At 45.7% G+C, this 23,667-nt stretch overlaps 1 protein-coding gene across 2 annotated transcripts in view; it reads right to left on the bottom strand.

Annotated features, from left to right (window-relative positions):
• ELMO3 (engulfment and cell motility 3) overlaps nt 1-23,667 on the bottom strand; it is a 284,505-nt gene that overhangs the window by 110,277 nt on the left and 150,561 nt on the right. For both annotated transcript variants that reach the window (XM_069217282.1, XM_069217281.1), the window contains exons 12-13: nt 6,804-6,935; nt 5,418-5,522 (exon numbers count right to left, since the gene is read on the bottom strand). In XM_069217282.1, coding sequence (XP_069073383.1) covers nt 5,418-5,522; nt 6,804-6,935 — 237 coding nt within the window. The remainder of the gene's footprint in view (nt 1-5,417; nt 5,523-6,803; nt 6,936-23,667) is intronic.

The following is a 23,667-nucleotide window of genomic DNA, read 5'->3' as shown; positions in this document are numbered from 1 at the left end:
TATATATATATAGTGTTTAGGGTGGCTAACAGTTATTGGTGGTAATTGCATTTTTAGGTTTTAGGGTGGGCGTGGGTTTTGGGGTGGTAACGGCATTTTTAGATTTTAGGATGGGCATGGGTTTTGAGGTGGTAAGGGCATTTTCTGATGGATACAACTACCTGTGGATTCCTCACCTAATTAATTCTCCCCATGCGTAGCATTCAACTGAAACTTTTCTCCAGCTCTGCACGTCGGCGAGGACGTCACAATTGCCCGACTCCACGCGGCTCCGTCTGATGTCATCGAGGCAATAAGAGGCCCTTTTTTCTGTGCCTTCGATAACGGTTACTTTTCCAGCTACCTGTATCGTTTGCTGTTCGAAAGGAATACTTTGTGTTTTGTCGACATGTCAGCCCGAAGAAGTCAGGCTTCAAGCCCTGCTGGGAATGCGGAGGTCAGATGTCAGTGACTGACCCCCATAACGACTGTCTTTGGTGCCTGATTTCGGACCACAACGTCCAGGAATGTGGTTTATGCCAAAAAATGAACCCTAAAGCCTTGAAGGAACATGAGGCTAAGTTGTTCTTAGCAAAAGCTAAGAAGGAGAGAAAGCGGCACCATAGATCATCGTTGGGGAAGTCAAGTCACAAGAAGCGGCGTCATCGTGACTCGAGGCGTCGATCTAGAGGAAACCGGTCGGAGTTGAAGTCTCCGTCACCCCGAAGCCGTAAGTCCTGGGAGGTCAGCCCGACGCTGTCTCCTCAACCGATGACTCTGCAATCATCTCCGGCGCCGTCGGTCTTTGAGGTGGTGGAGCCTCAGAGTCAGCATGCCTCTCCGGCGCATCCAGGCGCTCAGGATTCGAGTCCGGTGCCGGCTCCGGCTCCTCAGGACTATCCTGCATTCCCGGCTCCAGATACAGATCGGGCGGCATTTCTTAATGCCATGTTTACTATTTTCCAGAACATGGCTCCGGGAGGTGGTGCGCCGGCTGGCCCCACTGGTCCCCTGGCATTAAAATTAGGAGTGGGATCTGGCCTCCCCAGGGGAGTATACTGAGGAAGCAGCCACGTTCCATTCCGTCATCAGGAAGGCTGCTGATTTCCTAGAACTTCCCCTGCCTACGGCGCAAGTTAAAACTAATATCCTGACCGAGGTACTTCATCCCACCACGGCCATTGCGGATCCTCTGTTGCCATTCAATGAAGCTCTCATGGAGCCAATAGGAGAGGTATGGAAGAAACCTGTTTCTTTGTCTGTTGTGAGCAGGTCTGTGGCCAGACGGTATAGGTCTGCACCTGGAGACCCCGAGTTTCTTTCTAAGCATCCGTCTCCAGAGAGTCTGGTTGTACAGGCATCCTGTTCTGCACGATCTGCTCCCGGCTCCTTTCCTGGAGTACCATCTGACTGGGAGTCCAGGCGTATGGAACAGTCGGCCAAGAGGGTTTTCTCCTCGTGTAGCATGGCATTAAAATCTGCTAATGCTACGTGTATCCTTGGCAGATAAATTCACGCAATAATGGATGCGGCAAAGACAGCGTTACCGGACATGCCCCAAGACTTGCATGGTCTCCTCTCGGATGCTCAGGCAGCGGCTACGCAAGTCATACAGTCAGGGCTGGATACCACGGACTCTGTTGCTGGAGCCATGGGGACCTCTATTGCTACCAGGCGCCATGCTTGGTTGCGCACATCTGGATTCTCATCAGATGTTCAGGCCACGCTCTTGGACTTGCCTTTTGATGGGGCTGAATTGTTTGGCTCTAAAGCTGACTCTGCGTTAGAGCGCTTTAAGGAGTGTAGAGCCACTGCGAAATCGTTGGGCCTGCAAGCTGTTTTGACCCCATTTAGGTCCTTTAGATGGCTGCGAGTTTTTGGACGAGGGGCTTCCTTTCGTGGGAGATCGCAGTAGGCAGGACAGCAGTCTTCGAGCCTCCCTTATAGATCATTTAGGGGGCGGGTAGGGTCCGCACTAGAGGGGCCACCCAGCAGCAGCACCCTTCCTCTCCCTCAGGGGGTATGCAACAGGGGAAGCAGCCCTAGTCCTCTCTCCATCACATACCTCTCCAGTAGGGGGAAAGTTGTCTCTTTTTCTTCCCATGTGGGAGTCCATAACATCCGATCCCTGGGTCATCAGCCTGGTAAGGAAAAGCTATGCCCTTCCCTTTCGGGAGATTCCTCCTCCCTTCCCTCCCCATCCTTCCTTTTGTTCAGACGATCATCTCCTGTTGCTAGAACCGGAGTTTCTGTCCTTATTGTCAAAAGGTGCAGTGGAGTTGGTTCCCGAGCAGGAGAGGGGTCAGGGATGTTTTTCAAGGTACTTTCTGATCCCTAAAAAGGATGGTCGTTTGAGACCTATCTTGGACCTGAGGATTTTGAATTGGTTCCTCAAGCAGGAGAAATTAAAAATGCTGACACTAGCACAGGTACTTATGGCGTTGAACAAGGAGGATTGGATGGTGTCTGTCGACTTGCAGGATGGTTCAAGTCCTTACGGACAACACGACCGCGATGTGGTACATCAACAAGCAGGGAGGAGTAGGGTCGTACCCTCTCTGCACAGAGGCTCTGTGGCTCTGGTCCTGGGTGCAGGACCATCAGCTTTGCGTGATAGCAAACCATCTGGCCGGGGTTCAAAATGAGCGTGCAGACAGTCTCAGACGGCTGTTCTCAGATGACCACGAGAGGCGTCTTCATCCGGATCTGGTTCTGTACATCTTTCGGATGTGGGGTTTTCCCCGGATAGACCTGTTTGCCACTCGGGAGAACGCGCACTGCCCGTTTTTCTGCAGCCTTCAGTATCCGATGTAGGGAGCGTTGGGGGGCGCGTATCAGATGTCCTGGTGCGGCCAGTTGCTTTATGCGTTTCCCCCCATACCCTTGATTCCTCGGGTTCTGAGGAAGATTCGCCAAGACCGGGCCCGAGTCATTCTGATAGCTCCGGATTGGCCATGAAGGGTGTGGTACGCAGACCTACTCCAACTCTCACTGTGCCCTTCTCTCCGTCTCCCTCACAGGGCAGACCTCCTCTTGCAGTCGCGGGGCAGGTTCTACACCCCCACCTCCAGAGCCTGCACCTTCATGCCTGGAGATTGAACAGGGCAACCTGAGTGCTTTTTCTCTCCCATCGGATGTGGTGGAAGTTATTTTATCGGCCCGGTGACACTCCACCAAGTCTGTCTCTGCGGGCAGATGGGCTGAATTCGTTCATTGGTGTGGAGAGCGACAAATTAATCCCTTAAGTGCCCATCTGTCGGATATATTGATGTTTGCTTTGTCGTTGGCGCGGTGAGGTTGCGCTGTGGCCACTGTTAAAGGCTATCTCTCGGCTCTTTCGGCCTTCTTATGTCTTCCAGATCAACCCTCTTTGTTCAAATGCCCCGTAGTGTTAAGGTTTTTGAAGGGGCTTACCAATAGTTTTCCTCCCACTCCGTTTATCATGCCCCAGTGGGATCTAAATCTGGTGTTAACCTTTTTGATCGGCTCTCCTTTTGAGCCGCTTCATTCTTGTCCTTTGAGGTTTTTAGTTCTCAAAACTGTGTTTCTGACGGCCATCACGTCTGCTAGGCGTGTGAGTGAGCTACAGGCGCTTTCTGTTCACCCACCTTTTACAACCTTTCATAAGGACAAAGTGGTTCTGAGGACCAGGGTGGCTTTCCTCCCCAAGGTAGTGACTCCGTTTCATTTGGGAGAATCCATCACTCTCTCGACATTCTACCCTCCTCCGCATCCATCTAAGGAGGAGGAGAGACTCCATCGTCTGGACCCCAGGAGGGCTCTCAGCTTTTACATAGACAGGACGAGAGAGTTCCTCTTGGATGACCAACTCTTTATTGGATACGTGGGGAAGGGGAAGGCCGTCCACAAACGAACGCTATCCAGGTGGGTCGTTCTTTGTATTAAGATATGTTATTCATTGGCAAAGAAGGATCCTCCTGAGGGGATCAGGGCCCATTCCACCAGGGCCAAGTCGGCCACATCGGCCCTGGCTAGAGGTGTTCCAGTGGCAGACATTTGTAAGGCCGCGACTTGGTCTTCCCTCCACACCTTTGTAAAGCATTATTGCTTGGATTTAGAGGTGAGGAGGGATGGCCATTTTGCGCGGTCTGTGCTGCAGGAGTTCTTGGTATGACCGGACAGACACCCTCCTCCGAGGTGGTACTGCTTTGGGACTCTATTCATTAGGTGAGGAGTCCACAGGTAGTTGTATCCATCAGAAGAGCAAGTTACTTACCTTCGGTAATGCTTTTTCTGGTGGATACACTAGCTACCTGTGGATTAGACAAATATCAAGGTTTTTATAAGTGTGCCAAGTGCAAAGCATGTAAATATAGTTCAAATCGGAAGCAATATGAGCTACCTACGGGCAGTCGAGTGAATATCAAAAAGTATATCAATTGCAATTCAGATTTTGCTGTTTATGTAATAGAGTGCCCATGTGGATTACAATATGTCGGCAGTACAATCTTTCCTCTGAAAAAACGTATTCTTGAGCACTGGAGAGCAATATCGAATAAGGATGCTACGTATCCAGTAGCGCGACACTGTAATCTTGAGCATGAGGGAAAAGTTGAGAAAATGCGATTTTTTGGTATAGATAGGGTCCTTGCCACTCCGAGAGGAGGGGACAGAGAAAAACAACTAAGGAGATTGGAGTCTGAATACATCATTCAGTTAAACAGTCGTCATCCCTGGGGATTGAACAAGGATGAAGAACTTTTTGTACATATTGGTTAATATGAAGATACCAGGGCAGGGTCTGACCATATTAGTTTAGGTTATCCATTATTTTTCGTTGAGAGGCTTATTCAAATATTAATTTGATGATTTATTGTGTTATGAACAGTGGCTCACCCAATTAGCGGAATTATCTTTGATGACCCTGGTTATTGGAAATGGGAAGAATACATAAACTGGACACTTATAAAGAAAATGCAAAAGAATACATTTTTATGTATATATACAGACACATATAAAAAAAAAAAAAAATGGAATGTATATCTTCTATGTCTATGGATGAGGGTATATATAGATAGCAAATGGGCGGGGCCACATTCCTTTTGTTAGATATGTATTGCAAGGAGGGCCAAGGAAGAAGACCGTGAAGGTTGAAACGCGTTGCCCTATGTTTCTGCTTTATGGAATTTTGGAATAAATGAAGGCCATGATATTTTTGTAAGGAGTGCCAGACTTTGATTTATATTTATTATGTTTTTTGGAGTGGATATATATATATATATATATATATATATATATATATATATATATATATATATATATATATATATATATATATATGCATTGTAAAAACATTTTTTGGTAAGTGCATGCATGGTAATGACCATGCATTGTACTTACCGCGTTGTAAAGGTATGCGTTGTAAGTGCATGCGTTGTTCCATCATACATCCTACAAGCAGAACATCAAAGTCTCACCGTTCTGTAGGCGCTTGGCCAATGGCTAGCAAAGTACAGCATATTGTCCAGGGCAAGGAGTCCAGGCGGTGTGCGGTAGAGATCCTGGGATGGGTTCCCATTATTCTGTGGGAAAGAAAAGGACATGTTACAGAGTCAGCTGCACCTATTATTCAGGAGCAGGAAAGAACAAGTCATTGAGGTGTTTAAAAGAGAAAATCACAGATAAATATTCAAGGCCAGAAAACAAAGGTGAGGGTGGTTCGGAGGGATGAGGAAAGTAGTCTGGAGGAAAACCTTGTACCAGAGCCCACAATTAAGAAACTAAACCAGTGGATAGAATTTAGGATGTAGTCGGGCACATTGGTCCCAAGAAACACCACAGCGTGAGACACTCCCATATCATATCATGAATTGATGTACCAGTAAGAAGGTGTTATTTTTTTCCTCAAAGAGGAATTGTGCTTTTCTTGATCGAGTCCAATGTAAAGGTTGTAATAGTGCTGGGACCACTGGCAGAAACATGAATCTTCAGCAGATTTATTTCCTAGGCAACATTGTTTTGTTCCACTGAAAAGTGTTCTTGTTTGGAACTTTCCTAGAAGAGGTAATGGCCTACATATTGGGGGGTGGGGGGTCTATTAAAAACAATTGACATTGGGACGGCCATTCGAGAGGTCTGACATCCCGTAACTGCAACAAGGAAGTATTCTGTAGCTTTTCTGTGAGGCAAAAGAATAATCTAAAAGGGCTACACCTTATGCATTGTGTACTTTAAGGGGATGTCCATCAGTGCCCTTTTTCCAATTTCCTTTGTTCCACTTCATTGTGAGGGTTTGCTGTAGATATTATAGTAGGCTTGTTTTAAAAGGGAATGTATTTAAAGTTTATTGTATGTAGAGCACTGCTGTGGATAGGTTTAAGTCTCAGATGGGAAACTAAGACCAGTCTTGTATGAAAATGGAACTGTTTCTCAAATGTCATCTTTAATAGCACACTCATTTTTGGAAACAAAAGTATTGAAAACCAGTCAGCTGGAATCATGTTACCAAAAGTCATGCAGAATACCAGAAGTTAAGAATCCATCTTCAAGGATCCCATCATACCACAGTGAGGGCCTATCACTCCATACAGAAAGCGGCCACAAATAGAGCATTCATTGGCACACCCCACACAATGGTTCTGGAGAGGGCTCAAGTGGTTTGTGTTACCTACATCCACCAAAAATCACACAATTAAATAATGAGGTCAGGACATGAGGCCAGACATAAAGACAAAATAAAAGTCACAAATAGAAGAAAGCAGTGAGGGAAGCAGGACTGATGGAGAATCCCAGAAGAAAGATAGTGGTCAGAAATTAGGGTTTACTACAATGAGATGAGAGGACCAACGTGCTAGAAAACTCACTGAGAATCCAAGTTTCTTGAACTCTTTAGCACACAGAGACCGCCGCCGCTCTGTGTTGAGGGAACTGGCTGTCGGATCATTGTCAGACTCGAAGGCAGCTTGACGTAGTGTCTGCAGAAGCTCACGCTGTTCCTGAATTGTTAGAATAATAAACAGTTAATTTCAAAACCTAAAAGGAAGTCACCAAAGGAGCCCCCAAATATCAAGTGTGTCAGGCCAATTTCATTAAATATTGTCTGCCTCATAATAAATTAGAAGGCCTCCTCAAATCTAGACCGTTTTACATAAGAAAATAACACTCAAGAGAAATGTAGACTCTGACATTCTGGCAGAACGCCTTTTAGTTAATAGAGGCAAATCGCCTGGAGCTGGCTGCTTCTCCTCTCGCTGAAGATTTGGTGCCACAAAATCTCCCTTCATCATATGACCAGTCAGAGCACTGTCTCTCCTTCAATTCCACAATAATAAATAAGGCACCACTCGCCTAACATACACCATTCCCCGCTTTCAATCAATAATTCACTAACATCAACTATGTATCCAATCACCACTGTTCCTTACTGTTCAATTGCCACTCCAAACAGTCATATACCATTCATTTTAGCCTAATCAAAATACATAACCCTTTCAATGTTCTCTTCCAGTAAATGCACATACCACAAACTTCCCACCAACAGCAACCTACTAAAAGGAGGTTCCAACCTGCTTCACTGATCACAGCCCAGCTTGCCTAATGGTTCCGTATTCTACTGCTGATGAAAGCAGCACCCCTCAATCCTCAAATTTGGCACCTTGCCTTAAACCTGCTTTGAGAATTTTCTGTCTACTTTTCATTCCTGACCATTGCCGCATTTTCTCCCATTCTGCATTTAGAGCATTTATTCAAGGATATTATCATTTGCTCTTTCCTCCTAAATCATTTCCCCTGATAATTTGTTAAAGAAGGCCACATGTGACTAGTCTGTCACTTCAAGGCCGAGGACCTCTTGCACTTTAGTTTACATTCTGCAGATATTGAGGGATGGATTTGTTTAGGAAGTTCATTGCTAAGAGAAGCCATGACCCAACCCAGCATTCCATGTGCTGAATACAGGTGATGAGGGCTGAATGAGGAATTTGGAGGACAAGTGATGAAAGGGGATGATTAACAGAATGAGGACAAATAAGAAGGGTGAAGGAGGATAAGTGATGCATTTTAAAGGCGACATATGAAAGAGAATGAGGAGGGGGAAGAATAAGATGAATAAGGAAGAGACGTAGGAGAGGTTAAGGAGGACATAAAGTGAGCAACTAAGACTGGGGCGACAAACTGATGCTTGAGAGGGAAGAGCAAGGTATGATGAGAGAAAAGGAAGAATGAGGAGTAAGGAGAAGAAGTGAGGATAGAAGAAGTCAAGAGAGCACAACCAGAGGCAAGTGAAGACAGGAAGATTTAGGTGTGTGCAACAAATAAAAATGTGTGAAATAGAGGGGCAAAGAGGGCGAGAACTACAAGTCACTGTTGAGTGAATTCTGAGTCCACAATTTGCTCTGCAGGAAGGTTCCCAGAAAGGGTGAATTTGGCATTCACAGACTGATATACAAAACAGCAATTCACAAAATGACAGGATTTGTGACTGCAAAATGGCCTATAACAAGTCGCTAATTGGCTGGGGCGTGATCCGGGCATCCCTTCCAAATGGCAATTATGAAGGTGTTAACGCGTCCCTTGATGAAAAATTATTACACATTGGGACTCGTTTTAGGCCAATGAATCTTTTGACCCTGTTGAGAGACACCTTAGGACGAGATAGCTAATCAACATGTCAATCAATACGTCAATATTGTCATCAATATTTATCACAACAATGCATTTCACTGTATTCAAAGACATTAATCAAACTCAAGACACCACCATGACCTTGCAGTCATGAATAACCACACCAGTTTAGTATGAATTTAGTGATATTTATTCCCTATTGGTTACAATACTACTAGCAAGTTTATTAATCTCAAAACCAAAAAACACAATAGCATAGTCACAATATCGCAACTCTGATAAGATTTCATCAAAGAAAGAATCACAAACATTAGAATATAACTCGGCGCAAACATAGGTTAATCCCAAGCAGAGTATATTAACGCATTGTTCAACAAAAAATAGATTCGGTCATTTGTCTATTTGCGTCAGTTCAGTGAACCCCTCACCTAACCTCAAATTAGCATTGGCATGTTGGACTTCATGCAAAACAATTTAGTAACACCAATTTGGAAAACATCTAACTAAGGTCTCTGTCAAAAGAAAAGCAGTTGGTGTCTAGAAAGGAAAAGCAAACAGACAATCACAATTTCATTGTCATATAGTTACCCTCCAAGTTTGGTCAGCACTCAGGTTCTGTCTTCGTCTTCAGGATATCAGTTGATTCGCCATCAAGAGATTCCCTTGTGCCTAGCTTTAATCTACACTGTTGCATTTAGCTAAAAATTTTACTATAGGCAGAGTGAATTTCATGAGAACAGATCTACTACAGTTACATTCAGCTTCTAACTTTTGAAAAAAACAAGAGTTCATGTCCTTTAGCAAGTCAGCACACTGCACGTTAGAAAAATACATTTAATATGAGAGTCAGGCAGCTAGGCCTCGGCTCATGCTAACTAAGGCCTAATGATTTCTTAGCAAAACCTTTATGCATACCTATTATTATTAGTGTAAAACTATATCATAACATATCAATTTCAACATTATTAGTCAGTTTCATTAGTCCCCGTATACATTGGCGGCCACTCCCCATGGGCAAATTTCAAGTGCATGTTTTAGCGAAACATGTTAATACAGTTTCTATGCAGCATTATTATACATTAGTTCATAAACATTTCATGTTAACATAGATTATATAAGCTATGCTCTCTCAAAGGTATTTATGAATGTTTTGAGACTGACATTCGCAAAACATTGACATTTTACTGACAGCTCAAAGAAAGTGTTAACCCATTCACAAATGGGAAGGTGATGCCTCGGGACACCTTTCCCTTTATGAGAGTAAAAAAAAAAAAATTGTTGTGGAGTAGGTGGTGGGTGGGACCACTGGCAACTCTCAAACAAACAATGCAACCCGTTTCCTTTAATGAAAACAGGCTGCTTAAACCAAAAAAAAAGTTGACTTTATTTAAAATGTGATCACATATGGTTGGCCGCTGAGCCCAACAGGCCATTGTCCCAATGATGCAGTCGTACAGTCGTAATTCGCAAATCAATCAATCAAGCAAGGATTTATAGAGCGCAGTAATCACCTGTTAGGGTCTCAAGGCGCTGGGGGGGGGGGGGGGGGGGGAGCGACTGGTCGTAGAGCCATGTCTTGAGGCGTTTCCTGAATGTCAAGAGGTCTTGGGTCTGGAAAAGGTGGAGCGGTAGGGAGTTCCAGGTCTTGGCGGCTAGGTGAGAGAAGGATCTTCCTCCAACGGTGGTGCGGCGGATGTGGGAGATGGAGGCGAGGGCGAGGCTGGCAGAGTGAAGATTGTGGGTGGGGGTGTGGAAGGGGAGTCTGTCGTTGAGGTAGGCTGGGCCTGTGTCGTGGAGGGCCTTGTGTGCGTGGATGGGGAGTTTGAAGGTGATCCTCTTTCATACTGGTAGCCAGTGAAGGTCTCTGAGGTGGGACGGAAATGTGGTCGTGGCGTGGGATGTCCAGAATGAGGCGGGCGGATGCGTTCTGGATTCTTTGCAGCTTTGTTAGGAGTTTGGTTGTTGTTCCTGCATATAGGGCGTTTCCGTAGTCCAATCTGCTGCTGACCAGGGCGTGGGTGACAGTTTTCCTGGTTTCGATGGGAATCCACTTGAAGATTTTGCGGAGCATGCAGAGAGTGTTGTAGCAGGAAGAGGAGATGGCATTGACCTGCTGAGTCATGCTGAGTGTGGAGTACAAGATGAAGCCTAGGTTTCGTGCGTGGGTGGTGGGTGAGGGCGCGGTTCATAGGGTAGTGGGCCACCAGGAGTCATTCCAAGTTGAGGGGTTGGTGCCAAAGATGAGGATTTCTGTCTTGTCTGTATTTAACTTGAGGTGGCTTAATTCCATCCAGCTGGCGATGGCGTGAAGTCCGTTGTGGAGGTTGTTCTTTGCAGTTGTAGGGTCGTTCGTGAGAGAGAGGATAAGCTGAGTGTCATCTGCGTAGGAAACTATGTTGATGTGGTGGGTTCATGCGATGTTGGAGAGGGGGGCCATATAAACGTTGAAGAACGTGGCGCTGATTGAAGATCCTTAGGGAACGCCACAGACGATTCTGGAGGCTTCTGACAGGAACAGTGGGAGGCGGACTCTCTGGGTTCTGCGTGAGAGAAATGATGAGATCCATTCGAGTGCCTTGTCGCGGATTTCAGCGTTGTGGAGGCGTGTGCGGAGAATGTGATGACATACAGTGTCGAAAGCTGCGGAAAGGTCCAGGAGGATAAGTGCTGCTGTTTCTCCTTCGTCGAGCATGGTCCTAATGTCGTCTGTGGCAGCAATGAGTGCAGTCTCGTGCTGTGGTTTCTGCGGAATCCGGATTGGGAGGTGTCGAGTACCTTGCTGTCTTCCAGGAACCGGGATAGTTGGCTGTTTATGATTTTTTTCGATGACCTTGGCCGGGAAGGGGAGGAGGGAGATCGGCCGGTAGTTCTTGGGGTAGTCTGGGTCTACCTTTGGTTTCTTCAGCAGGGCGTTGATTTCTGCGTGCTTCCATCTTTCTGGGAAGGTGGCTGGCTCGGAGGAGCTGTTGATGGTTTTGCAGAGGTGGGGGGCGATGATGATGTTTGCCTTATTGAAGATATGGTGTGGGCAGGGGTCCGATGGTGATCCGGAGTGGATGGAGGCCATGGTGGTGGCGGTGTCCTCTATGTTGACGGGGGTCCAGGTGTGGAGGAGGTGGGTGTTGCTTGGAGTGTTGGGTTCTTGGGTGTTTGTAGTCAGCTGGTGGGTCTGGGGTTTGAAGCTATTGTGGATTTCTTCTATCTTTCGACGGAAGTGGGTTGCCAGTGAGTTGCAGAACTCCTGTAATGGCGGGGGTTCGTTGGAGCAGGTCCTGGGGGTGGAGAGCTCATTGACGATGCCAAAGAGCTCTTTAGTGTTGGGAGCGTTGGCGTCGATGCGGTTTTTGAAGTGGTTCCTTTTGGTGGTGCGGATCAGTTGGTGATGTTTGCGTAGGGCATCCTTGAAAGCGATGTGGTTGGAGTTGGTATGGTCAAGGTGCCAGGTTTTTTCAATCAACATAGCCGTTTGGATTCCTGTAGTTCTGGCCTTGATTCTGTGGGAGGTGTTTGTTTGTTTTTTTGAGCGGTGCGAGGGTGTTGCTGCAATCTTCTATCCAGCGATGCAGGTTGGTGGTGACGTTGTTGGGGTCTGGGGTCCCAGGGGGTGGGGCCCGGGCGAGAGTGGAGATCAGTTGATCCGTTGATATTTTGCTCCAGTTGTGTCGGGGGGGTTGTGTGCGGTGGTGGTGAGTGACTGGTTTTTGGTAGGAGAAGTGGATGCAGCAGTGGTCTGTCCAGCTGAGATCAGTGGTGTGGCTGAAAGAGACGTGGTTGCTGGCTGAGAAGATGGGGTCGAGTATGTGGCCTGCGGAGTGGGTGGGTGTAGCGCAAGTTGCTTTAAGCCGAAGTTGGCGAGGTTGTCGATTAGGTTGGTGGTGTTGATATCGTTGTTATTTTCTAGGTGGAAGTTTAGGTCACCAAGGAGGATGTAGTCTGTTGAGGCGAGGGCTTGGGAGCTGATGTCGTTGCAGAACTGCGGTCTGGGTCCAGGGGGTCTGTAGACCAGTGTTCCTCTGAGTGTGTTGTTGGCGTTGATGTGGATTTTGAAGTGGAGGTGCTCGACGGAGTTGATGGTGTTGTGGGAGTTGGTGGAGACTCTTATGGTGTTTTTGTGGACTATAGCGATTCCTCCTCCTGGTATGTTGATTCGGTCTTTTCTGGTGATCTTGTAGTTTTCTGGTATGGCTATGGCTACGTCTGGTTCTGAGGCCGAATTCATCCAGGTTTCGGTGAGGAATGCAACGTCAGGCGAGTATGTGGTCAGGAGGTCCCAGAGTTCAATTGCATGTTTGTGGACGGAACGGGTGTTAAGTAGGATGCATCTTAGGCGGTTGTCTGTTTTGATTTTGAGTTTGGAGGTTAGGTTGCAGGCTTTGCATGAGAAGGGTCCTTTGGTGCGCGTCGGTGTGGACTGGAAGCAGTTGGAGGAGCGTCCTGGATTAAGGGCGTGGAGTTCGTTGGCAGTGTAAAGGTGTTCGGTGGCGCGGGAGGCGTGTTGGCTAGGGGGTCTGCCGCTGGGCGGTCTTGGTGCAGACAGGCTTGCCTTTTACGCGCCAGCGGCAACTCCGCGCTGCGGACGGCATAAGAGGGGAGGTGGGAGGAAGTGGCAGCTGGGAGGAGTGAGGGAAACTTCCAATGGGAGTGCAGGGGGGCAGAGGCAGCAGGAGTCAAGAGCGGGAAGAGCTCAGAGGAGGAGGGAGGGGGCGGGGTCCCCCGGGAGAGAAGCCAAGAAGCCCAAACAAGCCCAAACAAGCCCAAACAAGCCCAAAACAATGGCAGCACTTACCAGAGCAGTGGTGAGGAGGAAGCGACCTGCCTGCAAGGATGCAGGGTCAGAGGTCGCTTCTAACCTCGCGCTGCGGCCGGCATAAGAGGGGAGGTGGGAGGGAGTGGCAGCTGGGAGGAGGGAGAGGAACCTCCAATGGGAGAGCGGGTGGGCAGGGGCAGCAGGAGTCAGGAGTGGGAGGAGCTCCGAGGAGGAGGGAGGGGGGTGGAGCTTTCCGGGAGAGGAGAAGCCAAGAAGCCCAAACAAGCCCAGACAAGCCCAAAACAATGGCAGCACTTACCGGAGCAGTGGTGAGGAGGAAGCGACCTGCCTGCAAGGATTCAGGGTCAGAGGTCTCTTCTAACCTCGCGCTGCGGCCGGCATAAGAGGGGAGGTGGGAGGGAGTGGCAGCTGGGAGGAGGGAGAGGAACCTCCAATGGGAGAGCGGGTGGGCAGGGGCAGCAGGAGTCAGGAACGGGAAGAGTGCCGAGAAGGAGGGAGGGGGGCGGGGCCTTCCGGGAGAGGAGAAGCCAAGAAGCCCAAACAAGCCCAGACAAGCCCAAAACAATGGCACCACTTACCGGAGCAGTGGTGAGGAGGAAGCAACCTGCCTAATGAATATTGATCAGGAAGATTGGATTGCAACACACTATTATTCAGAATTTTGTATTGGTATGAATGTTGGTTTACAAATTGTTTTCCATTTCACAAACGGTTTGTGAAAAATTTGCAACCACTTTTTGAGAATGGAAATTTTGTATGTCACGATCCAAGATTCTTGCACCACAATTCATGATACAGGAAATGCAATGCTAACTTACCTCCCTGGAGGCTGCTGCTAAAGGTTTTTGAACCCTTTACATGTGAGTCTTCAGAAAATATTATTGACAGCTGTTGGGAAGATGACTTACTAGTCTCTAAACTGAGTCACCTGTTAATCAAAGCGCTGTGGGAAGAGGGCGTTTTAAAACTCTTTAACAGCAGTTCCATGAGAGGTTCCTTTCAGGTGCATTACCAAGTTTTCCAGTTCCATGCGTGATGTGCTGCTCCAGTCCCGTTTTTTTCTTTGAAATCTGGGACTTGTAGTTTTGTTTATTCTATTAAAAAACAGGACCACAAGTCCCACAATTCACTGGGAGAAAACCCTGGCCTGGAGCAACACATTACACATGGATCTGGGAAACTTGACAGGTATGATTGTAGAGGCCTTAAAACTGTTACTGGTAAATGGAGCATAGAATGACCACTTATGACAACTAATAACAAATAGTCTTTTACCTATAGGTGTAGTGTTGCAGCTTGAAAAAAAATCTGGATTCACATGCTGTGCATTATTCGGAATTCTCCACTTTTTGTAGTCCTTGTTTTATTTTTTGTTTTTTTTGGTCTTGTTGGGTGTTGATTGGTCCCTCATTTGATACTTCTTGTGATGCGGTGTACCCTCTCACGGAAGGTCCCATCTTTGGTCGGCATCTTCTGAGTCTTTTTTTTGCTGTTTTGTCTGTTCGCTCCTTTCATCTTCTTGGTGGAGGAGGTGGGTGGGTCGCTTGTGAATCCAGAAATGTTTTCAAGCTGCAAAACTATACCTACAGGAGAGAAATTTTGCACCAGTTTTGTAGCAGTTTTGTTAGATTTGCGGTTGTTGGGTTGAAGATGAACTTAAATTTGTAAACAGATGTTTTAACACCTTTTGGCCTACTTGAGCTTCCTTGTTCATTTGATTATCTATGAAGTAGTGTTTTGTGAATGTGGAGAGAGATCACCACGTTGCTGCCATACATATATCTTGTAAAGGTATATTTCCTAGAAAGGCAATGACTGCTCCTTTTTTGTTGTTGAGTGTGCCTCTGCGGTTGAGTTTAGTTTCTCCCATGCACTTGTTGAATAGTTTGTGTGATCCATCTGGCAACTAGTTTTCTCATATTTTTGTCTGCAAAAGAGACAAATAGTTGCTTTGTCTTCCTGCTTGTCTTTGTCTTTTCCATGTAGTACATTATAGCGCATCTTGCATTCAGCGTGTGTAACACCCTTCTGCTGGATTGTTTGTGTTTTGGAAAAATCGTGGTGTTTGTATAGTTGATTTAGTGGAAGCGTGAAACTATCTTGGGTAACAACTGTGGATATGTCCTCATGACAATTCTGTCTTTGTGAGCCTCTAAATATGGTTCTTGAATTGTGAGTGCTTATATTCCACCCTGCAAAGAGTTGTTATGGACACCAGAAATGCTGTCTTTCATGACCATCTTTAATGTGGCTTTGTGTAAAGGCTCAAAGAGTGTTTTCATTGAGGTAATACAACATTTAAACTCCATGTGGGTGCAGATACTTTCCTTGGTGGTGCAATTATTTTTACCCCTTCCAAGAACCGTTTTGTTACCGCAGCGGTGAAGAAGCTTCTTCCTGTGTGACCTCTTGTGCAGGCCACTATTGCAGCTACATGTACTTTAAAAGTTGCATATGTTAACTTGCAGTCTAATAGGTGTGTTAGGTATTTTAACACTGTTTCATCCTTAGTGTTTTTCTTTAATAATCCCCTTATAAGACACTATAAGAACTATCTCTTCCATTAACAAAGTAGCACTTGCTTGATGTTGGCTTTCATCCTTTTCTGAGAACAGCCATTATGTTCTATGGTAATATCAGATTACCAAATTCTAAGCCTTTAGAGCCAGGCTGCTAGACTCAAAGACTCTGGTTCTGGGTGCAGCACCCTTCCTTCTTCCATTGACAATAGGTCTTGTTGCGCTGGCAGTTTTAGAATGTTCCCTTGAACTATTTTCTATCAGCCCTGAAAAACATGTCTGCCTCGCCCACTGAGGGGAAATTTGTATTAGAGTAATTTTGCTTCTGCATTTGTTTATCACGCTGTGTAGCAGTGGTATTGCGGGAAAAGCGAATGCAAATATCCCTCACCAGTCTGTCAACAGAGCATTCCCTGGCGATTGGTAATATGGTTGTCTGGATACAAAGTTTTGGCATTTTGCGTTCCTTGGGTTTGCAAATAGATCTATTTTTGGTGTTCCCAGTGCCTGAAGATCTTTCTGAGTACTCTTTGACTGAGTTCCCATTCCTGCGAGCATGATGCTTGTATGCTCAGTCTGTCCACTTTTACACTGTCCTAGCCTGGAAGAGGAACTGCTGTTATCTCTATTTTCCTCTGTATTGCCCACTTCCAGATTTCTTGGACTAGCTTTGAAAGGGCAAAGGTGTGAGTCCCCCCTTGCTTGTTGATGTAAAACACTGTAGTTGTATTACCTGATTGGTCCAATATTGTCTTTCCCAATAGCTATTTTTGAAAGGCTTTTAAGGCTAGGAACACTGTCTTTAGTTCCAGTGTATTGATGTGCTGCATGGCATCCTGTTCCTTCCAGGGTCTTCTTACTCAGACTGTTCATGTGCGCTCCCCAGCCTATACGAGAGACATCTGTTGTACCGGTTACGGTTAGAGTTGGTTGCGCAAATGCCCTTCCTTGTGTTACATGTGATTTGTTCCTGCTGTTGTTTCTGCGTGACAACTATGGATCCACCCAACTCCCTCAATCATGCCACCATTGGTTTTGTAGCCACTCCTGAATTGGTCCCATATGTAATATTACATATGGAATCAAAGTGATGCATGAAGCCACCTTCCCTAACAATTTCCCAACAGTCCTCACTGTCAGAGCTTGCCCCTTCTGGTAAAGGGGAGATTCCAGCAACAGTGACTGTATTTTCCTTTAGCTGGGATATACTTTTCGTTAGATTGAGTTTATCCTGGTGTTGGTGATGACTTCTCTATGTTTACAGAGAAAACCAATGCGAGTAGTGCCTTCATTACCTGCTGTATATGGTCTTTGCCCTTGTTGTGGGAGTTTGCCCTTCTAACCAGTCGTGCAGGTAAGAATATACATGTATGCCTTGTCTTCTTAGATGAGCTGCTATTGCTGCTGGACACTTTGTGAAGACCCTTGGTGCTAATTTTTATCCTGAATGCAAGCACTGTGAATTGGTAGTGAGTCTTGTACACCACAAACCTCAGGTTTTTTGTGTTTAGCATTCACTGGGATCTGCAAGCAGGCATCTTTTAGATCTATATTTGTCATGTAATACCCATTTTGCAATTGTGGGATGACTTCCTGTAAGGTTGCCATTTTGAATCTTATGAATGTGAGGTCTAGAACTGGTTGCAGAGACCAGTCTACCTTTGGTGTTACAAAATTTGTTCGTTGTGTAATTTGCTTTCTTTATCTCTGTTCTGGACACACCTTCTATTGCTCTTTTTTCCAGCAATTTCTCTACCTCCTTGTGTAGACGTGATGTTTCTTATCTTGAATGGACAATCTTTTTTGGTCCTTTTGCTGGAGGTATCATTTCCCATTCTATGTAATATCCAAACTCTATGACTGTTAAGATCCATTTGTGTGATGTTATCTTCCTCCACTCCTGAAGGAAGTTTTTCATTCTGCATACCATAGGTGTTGTGTGCGAAAGACTGTGTTTTTGGGAAGTCATTTGTTTGCAGCAGTTGTGAAATGAAAACAAACGCCCACGCCAGTTATGAAAAACATCAATAAACAAAAAGAAAGCCTAGATGTAGAAATACCCATTAGAAATGTGAAGATCTGTAGCAGACACCTCTGTCCCTTGGTACAGCGCATCTCTAAAAATGTTAAAACAAGCATATAAGAAACTTGAGAGAAAGTGGCGTAAATCCTACAAAGAGGAGGACAAAAAGTTTCTAAAGATTCTCTAAATGAATACAAAAGGGAGATCGGCAGGGCAAAAGCAGATTACTATGCCCATGCCATTCTTGCTGCTCCGAACAATGTCAAAAAAGTATTTGATATTATACGAGAATGATCAAACACGGAGTGCATGAAACAGGATATTACACCGTCACAGGCACTCTGTGACAATCTTGCTGAGTATTTTGGAGAAAAAAATCAGAAAATTTTTGGAGGACATTAGGGACCTCTTCAGTTGAGGGATCCATGTTTAGTTGCTGCATGCCCTGAAGGAAATGCATTTGTAAAGATGGCTACTATGACCAAGACTGAAACATCTATACTGGCAAACTCGCCCAACAGTCACAGGAACAAGTTTGAATACTTTGAACGGAGGACTGCTTTCAAACTATTGCCATGTCCACGTCATCAGCCTCGCCACTTAACCCCTTGTGTCATAGGGTTTGGAAACACTTTGCAGACAAATTATTCTTGCTGGTATTGCAGATATGCAATCAGTTGCTGGAATCTGGCATTGTACCACAGGTTTGGATAAAGGCCATGGGTATCCTATCCTGAAAAAATTCTCTTTGGACCCGTTGGTCCGTAGGAACTGTAGGCCAATTTCTCTCTTGCCCTTTCCAGTAAAAATACTGTAATGTTTTGTTAGTAAAAAAAACTGTCTCAGTATGTTGAAGGCCACATCCTTTTAGAGAAGGAGCAGTTCGGATTTAGACTTGAACAGGGGTCTGAATATGCCTTACTTCTGGCCATGGATGAACTCAGGATGTTGGTAGATGGCGGCCAGTCAGCGGTCCTGATCTTACTTGATCTCTCGGGCGCATTTGATACAATTAACCACAAAATGCTCCTGGCTAGGCTTGCCTCGTTTGTAATTTGTGGTACAGTATTGAACTGGATGTGCTCCTATTTGTCAGCGCAATGTCAGGTGGTTGTTCTTTTCCCAACCGCTCTGACTTTAAGACTATCAAACATGGAGCTCCACAAGGTTTAGCACTTAGCCCAATCCTTTTCAACATATATGTGAGGCCATTAATTGCACTCATTAAAACCCACAGTATTAGACTAGTCAAATATGCTGGCGATACACAACTGATTTTTGTCATTCGACACCAACCAGCAGGCTGCTGTCAATGCTTTCCATAACTGTATGAATGATGTCTTCAACTGACAGAACTCAAACTCCATCAAAGTCAACAGGGAGTTGCTCAGCAAACAAAGCCCCTGTCAAACTCCTGTTTAATTTTTGGCCAGTGCCAACTAGTGAACAGCTGATACAATCTGAATCAGTCCACAACTTGGGGGTCATATTTGACAACAAGTTGTCCATGGTGCGTCACATCAACAAAGCTGAAGGCACTTGCTTTTGGCTACTCTGGGGCCTTCAGAACCTCCTTCCTTAGGTGTTACTGCCAAAATTCTAAGTGTACGCAGTGTTATTCTAAGCAGGTTGAAATACTGTTACGCTCTCTTAATAGGAGCACTGGAATTCTTGTTAAACAGACTATTCAGAGTGTAAGCTTCTGCCGCCAAACTGGCATTGAACAGACTCAGGAGATCGTCAGCATCTAATATGATGAAGGAACTTTATTGGCTACTGTTGAAACAGAGAATAGCCTTTAAGTCACTGTGTATAGTCTTTAAAGCATTTCAGGGCAGCAGCTCAGTGCCCCTGCAAAACAGGTTTAAAGGATGTTCCCCGGGGAGATATCTCTGCCCCATAATAGCAAATCGTATCCAGAAGGCAAGACAAGGTGGGCAAGCTTCTATGGTCGGAGCAGCCTAGCTTTAAAATAAGCTACACATCTTAACTAGTTGGACCTATTGCACTTTAGAAAAGCCCTGAAAACCTGGCTCTTCCCTAAATAACTCCTCCTTACATTGTAGCGTGTATTAGTTACAGAGATGTTTTTCCTTAGTCCAAGTAGAGGCTTTTAGCGCCAGGACACCAGAATGGTGACAGTGCGCTCTATAAATGTTTATATTATTATAATAAATGGCCAAGATTATTCTAAGCAGAGAACATGAGGAGGAGTTTGGGTTATTTGGATTAGTCAATAAGAAAGAAGAACCACTCAGAAATCTAATATGTTACTATAGTTGTAACTGATATGTTCTTCTCAGTGGTCTCCTTGTTGGGTGATCTGGTCCTCAGTCTAGAATTCATAGCCCAGCAGCCAACTGGACTTGGGGTTGGTGATAATACTACACAGGTTGCCATTACACCTTAGGCACAAGATGGAAAATGTCTTTCTCCTACAATTTATACTGGCACTAGTCTGAATCAGGGGTGTATTCTTGCATCCCATTATTTTTCTATGCATGGCTGATTTGCCAGATTACCTAGTGCACTCTGTTAGCCTAGCTACAAAGTTGGGTAATGCTAGGGTCAGACATCGTGCATATGTCGATGAATTGATTATTTTTTGTATGAAGCTGGTGGTCCTGCAAAGACAACCAGGGCGTTTGCAACAAATCGAATATGGTTAATACTTTCACAATAACATTATACAAAACCAAGATTATGTTCTATTAAACAAGCCTTTCAATGAATCATTCATTCTTCCTCAGTTGAATAAGTCGTCAGTTATCCCCATTTAGGAGTAATCATTGGTCAGAAAATAAACTGAAATTTTCATTTCTCCAAACAAGCATCCTGCAGCAAAGATGCTGCTGAAACAAAAAAGTGATTTTCTAAAAAAAAGGAATGGGGTTTAGAAACACTGATTTATAAGGAAGCCTTTGATGGTATTAACCCAATTTCCAAATCGCATATTGCTGTCTCTATTATCAGCTACTGTGTGTAGAAATTATTTTAAAAAATTACTATTGGTCATGACTGCTTGTAAAACATTTTTAAAAATTGCCTAAAATATCTTTTTTGTATGTGATCCTACACTGTCCTCATTGTATTGCATAAAAACTCTAATTATGTCCGGTATAGTTACTGACAGAGGTTCCAACATCTCTGGAATCAATGCTACCTCTTTCAGATGATGGGTAGACTCCTCAGAGCAGAGGATGAAGGATGTTTCCAATTAAGTGGACGAGGTACAACAGTGAACACATGCACCCTTAGCTTTTGGGACAGTAAGGGATGATACAGGCTCACCCTTCTAGATTGTGAAAGCAGCTACCTGGACACATAACTGGGAAGCTGTCTGGAACAACCATATGACCCATGACAGTGTCTCTGTCAAGATGTACCTGCGCAGGCCCTTTCTGTCAGTTGGGCGTAGGCCCTTCCTTGCAGATCTTGTCAACCCATAAGGAGCAGTCCAACTGTTCTCAGAACAGGCAGGTGTAAGAAAACAGGCCATTGGTTGTTTGGCTGGCACAAGTAATGGGTCCTCCTTTGTGGAAACAAACATACGGCTGTAGCTCCTTACTCTCTCAGGGTAGCGAAACAGAACAGTCCAAGGCCTAATCAAGGGAGGTGGTGTGGGCACAGGCATGCAATAATAATACTGAATAAATGATTGTCCAGTCTGTGCTTTTTCTTTAGAAAAAGGGAAAGTACATTTATCACACACATATTACTTAATACTACACAGTAATTTATAAATATACATAAGGTTGATGAAAATACTTCTGAGTGACACTGCATAATCACTTTTGACCCTCCAAAGGGGGGGCTCGTTCATCAAACCACATGTCAAAACTTTAACTTGTACTTAAATGCAATAACTGAATACAATCAGGGGTGAATGCACTTAATACTGGCAATAAAACATGTATACTTTGATCACGAGTGGCTGTCAGCATCATTATTTCAATAAAGCACTGGCAAATAAAATTATATGAAAGTTTGAATGATTTGTGTGCTCAAAATAACTTACAACATGAAAAACACAATTAAAACATAGCCCTTAGAGGGCATCATATTTCTGATCAGAATAGCTGCAACCATAGAATTTGCCCCTAAAGGTTTTTTTTCACGTGACAACTCATGTTAACCACCTTCAGGCCACAGGAAATTCAGCCACAGCCATGTGCCTAGAGGGCTCTGCACTGCCAGCTGCAGAGCACATGTTCCAACCTGGGGAGTGCTTAAATCGGGCAAGAAAATCATGGCAAGTCATTCTTTTGGAGTCCCATCCAACTTCCACTCCCCACGTGGGCATCATTACTTTGTGCTGCTGCGGGAGCCGGCATGATTCTTCTGCCATGCCTGCTTCCGTGGGCAAGGCGCTGTGGCGTGTGGCAGCCTCCCACTCCCCCAGTCACAGGCATGGGGAGCGGGGCGAGCAGCCAAGGCTGGGGGAAGCACAGTAGGGTATTGCCCACCATCTGCCATACAGGAGCCCAGAGATGTGGCCTGGGCCCCTTCTCTCTCGCACCTTACGGAGCAAGCGAGACAGCGCTTCCCTGCCCTTTTCTAGCAGTCAGGGACAAAAAGTTGGGGTCCTGTGCATCAGTGAGCCAGCCTGGGGTTTGGGGTCCCCAGGCCCTTCAGATGCTGGGAGGGGGGTTCCACGTACTCCCCCCCCTCCAGCAGGGTGCAAATAGGAAATCCTTCTTGCAGCGGCCCCCAAGCCCTGGCCTACATTGGGGGAAGAAAGCAGCCAAGCAGCCGAGCTCCACGTGCTATGTGACCAAGCTAGGGGTCAAAGGTCAGGATCCTTCTCAGGCTGGTATCTCAGGCCCTGTTGGCCGTTTTGCTTCCTTTTGGTCTCGTTTTGCTCCTGGTAGCACAACCTAGTCACCTGGAGCTCTTTCTTCAGGCCTCCTGGCCTCAAAGACGACAAACGTTGCAAGGAGTTGGTTCACTGGCTCCTCTCAGCCTTTCTCCTTCCTTGTTTTTCCATTGGGGCCTCTCTTCTCCTTGGCACAGAAACACAGTCTTTCCCCCCAACTATTCCTCACAGGATGTGAAGGGAACAGTTTCCCTGGTCCTGGGGAAAGCCCTACTGGTCCTGGGTCAATTAGAGTCAGAGTCCTTAGTCCAGATGACAGTCAGGGGATTTTTTCTTCCAATTGTCCATGGCGGCTGCCTCCAGTTACAGTGTCCAGCAGAAAAGCACACACAAGAGAGGGCTCTCCCCCTGGAGCAAGGCCTTTTAAGTGAGGGTGGATGTTCCAGCAAGGATGCACCTCTGGCCTATCCTGGGGTGTGACATCACCTCCCTGCCCCTGTCCTAAACTTCCTGCAGAGCCTGCTGGGATATTTCAAAATGGCATAACCCAGGAGTCACTTGCCACATCTGCTCTGAGAGTCTCAGCTCATCCCCTTTCTGACACTGCTAGGGACTTCCCCTCCTGGGTTATATCTAAAGGTCTGGGCTCACTCCTTTGTTTAGTGGGCATGGACAGGACCCTTCCTGGCACAGGATGAAAGCTAGTTGATTGATGCAGAGCATTCTTCCCCACCCCTTTCCTCCACACGAGAGGCGTTGAGCACTGTTAATTGCTCCCTTTGTGTGGGGAGGCCTTTGTTCCTGCCGCTGGAGTGAAATGTAATTAACTTGGTACAACACGGTGATAAAAGGCCTAAGCTCTGATCCTGAGGTGAGTCAGAGAAATATGACATTTCTGGATGACCCATAAACAGTACAGATATATCTTTGGACTTTGCTGAACTGATATTTTCACAGAGGTTATACTCTAAATCGGTAC

The sequence above is a fragment of the Pleurodeles waltl genome, chromosome 12, assembly GCF_031143425.1.
Source record: "Pleurodeles waltl isolate 20211129_DDA chromosome 12, aPleWal1.hap1.20221129, whole genome shotgun sequence".
NCBI lineage: Eukaryota > Metazoa > Chordata > Amphibia > Caudata > Salamandridae > Pleurodeles > Pleurodeles waltl.
Note: the sequence above shows the minus strand (reverse complement) of the source record. Positions and strands in the feature narration are given on the sequence as shown.